The sequence below is a fragment of the Sprattus sprattus genome (assembly GCF_963457725.1).
Source record: "Sprattus sprattus genome assembly, chromosome: 17".
Classification (NCBI taxonomy): domain Eukaryota; kingdom Metazoa; phylum Chordata; class Actinopteri; order Clupeiformes; family Clupeidae; genus Sprattus; species Sprattus sprattus.
This window is the reverse complement of record NC_137915.1, coordinates 12,230,770-12,240,769: the sequence shown is the minus strand read 5'-3', so window position 1 is coordinate 12,240,769 and position 10,000 is coordinate 12,230,770. Positions and strand designations below refer to the sequence as shown.

The 10,000-nt window shown below is 45.6% G+C and overlaps 1 protein-coding gene across 5 annotated transcripts in view; it reads right to left on the bottom strand.

Moving 5' to 3' along the window:
• The window catches only part of col15a1a (collagen, type XV, alpha 1a), a 91,130-nt gene that overhangs the window by 40,427 nt on the left and 40,703 nt on the right, over nucleotides 1-10,000 (bottom strand). For 3 of the 5 annotated variants that reach the window (XM_080854982.1, XM_080854984.1, XM_080854986.1), the window contains exons 4-8: nucleotides 7,533-7,607; nucleotides 5,769-5,858; nucleotides 1,581-1,698; nucleotides 426-472; nucleotides 1-77 (exon numbers count right to left, since the gene is read on the bottom strand). The exon at nucleotides 1-77 is cut by the window's left edge and continues 115 nt beyond it. In XM_080854982.1, the coding sequence (XP_080711108.1) occupies nucleotides 1-77; nucleotides 426-472; nucleotides 1,581-1,698; nucleotides 5,769-5,858; nucleotides 7,533-7,607 (407 nt within the window). The remainder of the gene's footprint in view (nucleotides 78-425; nucleotides 473-1,580; nucleotides 1,699-5,768; nucleotides 5,859-7,532; nucleotides 7,608-10,000) is intronic. The other 2 variants (XM_080854983.1, XM_080854985.1) reach the window with 1 other exon arrangement.

The window sequence follows — 10,000 nt, the reverse complement described above, 5'->3', positions numbered from 1 at the left end:
TGGCCGGGGGGCCCTGGGGGTCCGGGAGGGCCTGCGGAGCCTGCGTCCCCCTTTTCTCCTTTCAGGCCTGGGTTCAGCTGCAGAAGACATGAGACTCAATGATCCCCGGAGTGGACTTATCAGTGGAGATAACAATGCAAATAAATCAAAAACATACACATGCAGACAGACTTCAAAGTGCTGACAACTGCAAAACACACACACGCACACACACAACCTTACACAGTCACACATAGGGTAACTGGCAAAGCAAATACATATGCTTGAGCAGCCATGGAAATAAAGAGCAATAAATACACACACACACACACACACACACACACACACACACACACACACACACACACACACACACACACACACACATACACACACACACACACACACACACACACAGACACACACACACACACTGGTCTACTTACACTGGTTTCCCTGTGAACCGTGTCCACTCTGGCAGTGTGCTCTGTGGCTGTGTGAAGACAACAGAGTTCTTAATACACACTCTGGCAGTTGGGAGCATATTTTTAGACATGCTTGAAAAACAGTTTTCAAATAAATACCAAGCACAATGCCCTGGGCTTTTGTCCCTTTGTGGTAGTAATACAGAGTCTAAATGACTCAGGCCCATCTAAATATAAAGTAAAAAAATGAGTTTGTTTGCATCTTTGGAAACAGATGAAGGCTCGACTCCAAATGCATTTTGGAGACTTACAGTAACATGGCCATTCAATGGCTATAAAAGGCCAAGTCTTGAAAAACAAGGGCTTCAGAAGGATAGTCTGTCCTATTGTCCTTTTCTAACCACTGTTCCTTGACCTCGTCATGAGACATCATGAGACCAAGGAAAGACATAAAGTAGAATTCGTAAGGACTTAGGACAAGACAACCACGGTGCTAAGACAACCTAACCGCACTTACACAAGGCTACTAATTGTGCGAAGGCGGATGTTATTGATGTGGGTCACGTTGATCGGTTGCTAATTGGGTTGTTGTTGCTGCTGCAAGGAATTGCGGGGGTTGTTTCTATCTCCTTTCCATTTCTAAAAGATGCTCAAGTGTACCCTATGATAAAGGAGATACGAAATGAAGCACTGAGGCACTTTCCTCTTTCCAATTAGAAATTTCAACCAGCCCTTATCATGGCTGCCACTTCTGGATTATTTCACTCAGTAAGGAACCTTCCAAAGCAAAAAAAAAGAGAATCCGCCAAGGACTCAGACATAACCATGCCTCAGCAATTTTACACCAGGAACAAAGGGTTTTACTGCCCCCTGCTGGACACATGTCTAGCTCCAGCTGCTTTCACTGCCAACAAGGCACAGGAGCATGATGGCTGAGACGTTTAAAATGTGTGCTTACAGGGGATACCAGTGTAAAAATGCCATTATTTTCTTGATAAGTATCCTCAACTACCACAAACAGGGATATATAACATTTCAATACACTAAATTGGTCTGAAGAAGGACTTTGAGTTCAAGAATTGTTAGACTTTGAGGTCGATCTGACACAAATGTCATTCCAGTGGATCCACAGGACTTTAAGAGACCAGTACCCATGCGGTACAATAAACGCCTTACCTCTCTCATCGGGCAGGTCAATGGCCTGGCCAGAAGTCCCCTCCTCAAGGTCCTCATCGTCTGAAGACGCCTCTGTGGGAGGAGCCTGCACGGGTATGGTCAGGAAGTCCTCAGGCTTCTTGAGGGAGAGAGAGAGAAGGAATGAGTAGGATACCGAGAGAGGTGGGGGGGGGGGGGGGGATGAGTAGGAGATAGAGAGAGAGAGGGAAGGAATGAGTAGGATGGTGATAGAAGAGAGGAGAGTACGGAGGAGAGAGAGATAGAGAGAGAGAGAGAAAAAGAAAAGGAGAGGAAACTCTCAGACTAAGAGCAGGAGGGATGGAGATAGATAGAAGGAATCAGTGAAAGGAATGAAAGAAAGAGAGAAGCGGATGGGGGAGGGAGGTGGAATGGATGAGTAAGCTAGTTAGAGCTGAGAAAGGAGAGAATGGTACAGAGGAAGGGAGAGGATAGATATAGAGAGAAAGTGTCAATACAAAAATGAGAGAGAGAGCAGATGAAAGATGGGAGGACAGAAAGAAAGAGAGAGAGATATAAAGGGAGAAGTAGAGCGAATGGAAGGAGAGAAAGATGAAGGGAACGGAATGACAGGAGTGAAAAGAATATACTAAAAGAAAGGGAGATGTAGGGAGGGAGACAGGGGGGGCAGAAAGAAAGAGAGATGAAAAGAGAGGAAAGGAAGGGTAACGGGGAGAGATGAGGGTGAAAGAAACAGGGAATGGAAAGTATGCGATAAAGAGAGAGGGAGATGTAGCACAGGAGTGGAGGATGACAGAAAGAGAGAGGGAGTGAGAGATTACAGAAAAGGGAGTGTAGAGAGGATGAGGGTGAAAGAGGGAGCAGAGGTAGACGGAGCAAGAGTGATGGAGAGATGGAGAGAGGTGGGAAGGTGAAGCTGTCAGAACTGATATGTGGGCCCTCTCTCCATCCCTCTCTCAGCTAGACTACAGTATCATGCTTTGTAGTATTTTCACCTTTTCAAGTCTGTTCCCCACCTGGATTACTCATATCTGACTAATTTACTGAGGGTATTTCTGTAGCTCAAGGTCTAAACACACCAGGGTCATGAGTTCAATTTCCATCTAACTTTAGTGTTATTTAGCAGCTAACATTTAACTCTCCTGCCCTGATCAACCTGGATTACTCATATCTGAATAAGTTACTGTGGGTATTCCTGTAGCTCACACCAGGGTCAGGGGTTCAATTTCCTTCTAACTTGAGTGTTCTTTAGCAGCTATAACATTTAACTCTTTTAAGCCTCTTCCTGTCCTGATCAACCTGGATTACTCCTCTCTGACAGAGTAACTGGGAGTATTTATATAGGTCAAAGTACTTAACACCAAGGCTATGGGTTCAGTTCCCAGGGAGCCCATATACTAATAAAATGTTAAGCCTAAATGAACCATTAGCAGCGTTGGATAAATATATTTATTGAATAAATGGAAGTGGGTACTAGGGTGCATTTCATTTATAATAAAATCAGTGGAATAAGAATAGGGACCTATGAGCTGTAGTCTCCCATCTAACTCATAAGGACCTGGTCTCTTAGGCAACACATGACCTGGTCTCTTAGGCAACACAGTGTCTTATCTCTTAGGCTACACAGGACCTGATCTCTCAGGCAGTGTCAGGCAGCGCAGATGCATCACGTTTCTGCGTGATTATCATGAATGGAAAAGGCTGATTACTATCCATTTATCCATCTGTCTGCTTAATCATACTGAGTCTCTGCCATGAGCTCTTTACAGCTGTCCAACAAGCTTTCATAGTTTGGATGCACCTCAGAGGACGAATCATCATTTGACACACTCAAGCTAATAAAACACGGTCGTTATGCTAAATCCCTGAATAATGCTCGCTATGTGAAACACAAATATTTACCCACGGAAAGATGCCGAAATCATTCCAACGATAGCTGTATTTTTCCATGCTTGTATGCAAACACACACACACACACACAGACACACACACACACACACACACACACACACACACACACACACACACACACACGTGCGTGTCTGGTGCTGCCATTGAGAGTGATTTAAATGCTATCACACTGCAACAGGCTGAATGCTATCAGGGGATAGCTGGGCTGTGTGTTTGTGGTCAGAGACCTCAGACTGCCTGTTGTTTATCAGGGTAGTCTCCGTCCAAACACACATTCTCTGGCCACTATTCAGCGGACCACACCATGATCTGTGATGTGTTATGCTGTATTGTGTAGCATTGCTGTGTGTTGCTGTTTTCTTGGAGACATGCATGCTTGCCAGAGCAGTGATTATGCCAGAAGACCAGGACCATGTCCCAAAGGATGCTGGGAAAACCCATCAGCCCAGCCCGACTCTGGGGCCGGTGGTCAGCACATCCCACACTGCACCGCAGCAGCCTAATTACCCAGGATTCACAGCATTCCTATGAGGTCACTGCGGTTTCAGGCCCAGATCCTCCCCCTTCCCTCAGACAGGGGGGATGACATGAACAAGCTGCCTGTTTGATGGAGCATGGGAACTACGAGGCGCTGCCACAGACAGACCTCACAAAATGCCACAACACAACACAACACCGCTCAATGGAGTCAAGCAGCACAAACCAATGCAATACCTGCAGCAACCAGTTCAAAGACTAAGCAATGATAGAGTACAATCATCACAGTGGACTTCACCATGTAGCCAGGTTAGAGCGCCTTTTACTCTGAAGTTTCAATGCCGCTTATTCTGGAAACTATGACGTTTCGATGCTCATAACTCTAGAAGTGGTGTTTGAAGTGGAGCAGCACGGCTAAAATCATTCTCTCCCTGTGTGGTCTGCTCTTGTTTGAAAAGGAAGCCAGTGGCTAGCCCTGCTGATCAGACGACTAGCAGATGGGTTAAGTGACTCTTGACTTCAAGTCATGATGCAAAATGGCCACCGATAAAGCACCAGACCCCATATCTTTGCTTCTGTTACAGCTTTACAATTGGTGTACATTTTACCACTATCACAGTACCAGTGTAAATTCCTGTCATCAAGGAATCCAATTAAATAGGTTTCAAGGCTAGAAAAAACAATAATTGTACCCTTACCCTGAAAACTGGGGGGTAAATCGAGCTTTTTTTAATGAACTCCACTGATCAGACTACAAACTGTCCGCCCTGACACAGATAGCCACCCAACGTCAATGCAGATGGATGTGCTCCCTTTCTTCGTGTTTTCCTGTAAGGGATTTCAGGCCTCTCATTCCTCTCCAACACTGTGGGAGCAGTGCACTGTAGATCACATGGAAGGGCCAGGGGCGTGTGCTGTCGAGGGAGGAAGGAAGGCGTGTGTGTGTGGGGAATGTTTGATGGAGGGTTAGAGTGTGTGGAGATGGCGGCCATATGGCTGCACTGTATCCACAGGGCTTCCTCTACTCATCAGAGGAGGTGCTGTCATTTTGGCTGCTCTGCAGATGTGGTGCTTTTTGATATTAGATGGAGAGGGGTGTATCTCTCTCTCTCTCTCTCTATCTCTCTTTCTCTCTCTCTCTCTCTCTCTCTATCTCTCTTTCTCTCTCTCTCTCTATCTGTGTGTGTGTGTGTGTGTGTGTGTGTGTGTGTGTGTGTGTGTGTGTGTGTGTGTGTGTGTGTGTGTGTGTCTGTGTGTGTGTGTCTGTGTGTGTGTGTGTGTGTGTGTGTTTTCTAAGTTCTTCTCACAGGGTTGTTTGAGGACACACTCCCAGCATGTCCAGCTTGGTCTGTGTGACTACACACTGACGGCCTGTGTGATGATGAAGGACGGGTCTTGTGCTAATCGCTGTGTTGAGTCCCAGCAAACTAACCAGATGCAGTACGTCTGAGCAGGCGCTGCTGGAAGGGCTTTATGCCTCCCTCCACACACACTGAGTGGCACAGAGAGAGAGGGGTTCTGCAGGTCTACAGAGGGCTAAAGGCAACTCTATATGATTGTGTGTGTGTGTGTGTGCGTGTGTGTGTGTGTGTGCGTGCATGTTTGTGTGTGTGTTTGTGCATGTTTGTGTGTGTGTATGTGTGCATGTTTGTGTGTGTGTGTGTGTGTGTGTGTGTGTGTGTGTGTGTGTGTTTGCATGTTTGTGTGTGTGTGTGCATCTTTGTGTGTGTGTGTGTGCGTGTGTGTGTGTGTGCGCGTGTGTGTGTGTGTGTGTTTGCGTTCAGTGTGTGTGTGTGTGTGTGTGCGAGAGATCAAACTCACCATAGTGTACTCTCTCTCCTCCACAATCTTCTTCACTTCGTCCATCGTCTCAGTGTCGTCCAGGTCATCCCCACTCCCATAGCCAGACGCCTGACATAGCACACACACACACACATACACATTCAGTTCACTTCTCTAAATATCACTATATTCTCTAATCAGTCATATTGATTGTACAGAACCTATTTAATATTAACATGATTAGAATTGAGTGTACCTCATTGTATCTTATTTATATGTTAATATTTACTAATATTACTTTATTAACTCTATCAATACATCAATTTTTCAGTTGATCAGTTGGATTAAGGTTGTTGGATTCGCTGGCCATTCATTGGATTCTGACCAGTTTAATTCCGTGGCTCATTAGTTTCAGCACTGTGAATGATTCCAGACATTTGAAAGGCTGGGCCTTAATCCGATGAAAAACCTCAGGAAATGACTTCAAGATTTAATTGCAGCTGTGGTTGGCACAGCCATAGTTTCTTCAGGGTCTTAAACTTGCAAGCAATCGGGATGAGAAATCAACTGCACTGCCCCGTGTTTCACAGGAGGCTTTCAGAAAAACTTGTGCAGAAAATGCGAGACCAAATTCGAGAACAACTAGGGTTAAGCACAGCTTTCAACACCAGCTAATCAAGCTGTCAAGATCATTGAATAAAGTTGCAGGGGGAAACACACAGTCCTGCAGTATCCAAATATGACCAATAGAGGGAGCCATATGTCCATTGGTAGTGGGAAAAATCACAGGTGCGCAAAGACAGGACAGCACAGCTGAGTTCTACTAGGGAAAGATCTCAGAACTCCAACCCCGATACGGCAGGTCTGTGCCAAATCTGGACTGGTCCAGTTCCAGAACCATCTATCATCTGGGAATAGGATCCTAACTGTTAAAGCTGAAACAGTTGGCTTGTGCATCCCGGTGTGCTTGTGGCTTTGCCATTAGTCCTGTGGTGCCTGATGCTGCGGCCCCAAACAATTATCCTTCTAGTGCCTAACTTGCTCAGCAGTTTGCTGTTCACATCAAAAAGCCTCTCCAGACTGCAGCATTAAACTAAATGTTTAATATGACCTTATCCTTAAATGTGGGCAGAGACCACTGCCAGAGTTTCTCTTCAGACAGCCTCTTATCCAGCTACATGTGCTCTCTTAATCAAAGAGCCTTTCCGACGTCCAGCATTAACCCGTCTGTTAAACATTACTGGGAATAAGTTAAGAGTTAAAGTGCATTAAAGTCAATTACCTGTTACTCACTACCTCAACTACCTGTCACTCACTACCTCAGCTGAACTCAACTACCTGTCACTCACTACCTCAGCTAAACTCAACTACCTGTTACTCACACCTCAGCTAAACTACCTGTCACTCACTACCTCAGCTAAACTCAACTACCTGTTACTCACACCTCAGCTAAACTACCTGTCACTCACTACCTCAGCTAAACTCAACTACCTGTTACTCACACCTCAGCTAAACTACCTGTCACTCACTACCTGCAACTTAACTCAACTACCTGTCACTCATTACCTCAACTCAACTCAACTACCTGTTACTCACTACCTGCAACTTAACTCAACTACCTGTCACTCATTACCTCAGCTGAATTCAACTACCTGTCACTCACTACCTCAGCTAAACTCAACTACCTGTTACTCACCACCTCAACTCAACTCAACTACCTGTCACTCACTACCTCAGCTAAACTCAACTACCTGTCAAACCCCTGACTAATACTGGTCTCCTGGACTAACGAGAGATACTCACATAGGGGTCATCCTCCTCACACTGGTCATCTGGGGCCCGGGGGTCAGGGGACAACACCAGCTGCTGAATGGAGCCCTAGATATAAAAGGGAGAGAGAGAGAGAGAGGATAGGAAGGATGGCCACAGAGAGGGGGAGGGGAGACGGAGGGATGAACGACAGGGAAAGAGAGGAATGAGAGAGAGTGAAATAGCATTTATTATCAGAGAACAAAAATGGCCACAATCACTGCATTAAGAAAAGCCTGTAAAAAAAATACTATTTGCAGGTGACAATTCAAATATGAACAACAATCATCAAATAAATCTTTTACAACATGGAACATTCTAGAAAAATGTATTGCACATTACAGAAATTCCAGATTTGAGCTGCAGTGAGCAAAGCCATTCTTCCCAGATGCCCAACTCTGCCAGATATAACAGCGACACCACAGTAGGGACTCCACACTAAAGTCTAACACAGGAGGTGTTGTGCACTAACACAGACAGAGTTTTACACACCACACAACTCACCAACACAAATGACAAACAGTAGGTGCACGTCTCAAATGTATCTTTTCATTGAATCATTTGGACATTTTGATTCTTGAGCACTCAACAGCTAAGTTGCATAATGCACTGTTTTGCACCACTGTGCATAATGGCTTCATACTTTGTAACCAAACACCCACATGAGAACCCACACAAGAACCCACACAAGAACTCACACAAGAACCCACACAAGAACTCACACAAGAACCCACATGAGAACTCACACAAGAACTCACACAAGAACCCACATGAGAACCCACATGAGAACCGACGTGAGAACCCACATGAGAACCCACATGAGAACTCACACAAGAACTCACACAAGAACCCACATGAGAACCCACATGAGAACCCACATGAGAACCGACGTGAGAACCCACATGAGAACCCACATGAGAACCCACACAAGAACCCGCATGAGAACCAACACGAAAACCCAAATGAGAACCCACATGAGAACCGACTTGAGATCACTGATAACTGATTCATTTCTTTTTCTCCTACTTCCTCCGTGTATTGTTCTTATCCTGGAACAGCTGTTTCGTAAAGAAGACATAGCATCATGAGGCCCGGTGCTGGAACCTGACCAGCGAGAGACAAGCACAATGGGGCAAGGTTGCTGGCAGGACTACCGACCCCCCCCCCCCCCCCCCATGCCCCCTCCATCCCATCCCCTCCAGCCACACCTGTTTTCCATCTGAGCGCTCGCTTTAACACAAGTGCTTAGCGGAGAGAAGCCCGTTAAATCAAAGGCTAACTCAGACATATCAAGCCCATCTGTAGAAACAGTAAACAACGCTTAGAGATGAAGCTATAAACGCAACAAATAAAAAAACAAACACCAACAGCCTCTTTCTCCCTGTGGTGCCTTTCAGACCCAGTGGTTACTCAACCGGGCATCTTTAAGGGGTTTATGGTTTACTTCTGATCTGTTCAGTGGAGATTTAAGGGTGGGTTTAAGGGTGCGTGTTTGGTGCGTTTGATACAGGTGCATCCTCACATACATAAAGAGTAGCCGTGCATGTCGTTCTTCCATGACCTCATACGAGGGCGGACCACGCCTAACAGAAACTCGAGGTGAGAACAAGAACCAGGCCAGCTGCTGACTGCCAAGCTGAGGGCTCCTCCAAACAAACGCTCTCAGGATGGGAGAGATTAAATCATGTTCCCCTTTATTCGATCCCCCCAGCGCGTCAATCAGGACACATATTAGGACACGTCCTTTGATTCAACACATGTGGGGTTTTCTCTTTCCTTCAAGGATGGCGGCGGGGTGTTGTGTTTTTGCTCTGTTCCCATGGCGATTGATTATTGACAGGAAGCACGGGATGGTTACGATTCCAGCAGCATAACGGAGATGCTTCCTGCAGGAATTGTGCAGATCGGAGAGATGGAATCATCCCCTCGCACCTCCGGAGAGGGGAATTTCCCGCGTTACAGAGAGAGCGGTTGGATGACTCATGGTTTCATGGTTCCCACGTCTCTGCATCTATCCGGGTGTCCAGGGTCTACGGCACGATATCAAATGGAGGAGAATGATATAAAGCCACTTCTCTCTTTTCCTGTTTGGGTCCCATGAAACTGAAGCATGGTTTGGGTTCCCTGCACTTTACTTTGATGTCTGCTACTGTCTCCCTGATCTTCTTGAACTGAATGGCATCTACCAAATGACTAAAGGTAAATTTAAAGTGCTCCTCTACATTTAATTCTCAAATATATTTACTAAGCAGTTTTGAAAACATATTGACCATTGATTGATTTATTGATTCATTGTTTCATTGATTCATTGATTCATTGATTCATTGATTCATTGATTCTTTCATTCATCTATTCATTAGCTCAAGTGGGAGTTACCACTACAGTGCTATAAGCTAAATGATGAATGACAGGGCCTTGAACTCCCCACAGAACCCTAGCAGCAGATTTATGTCTGTGTACCG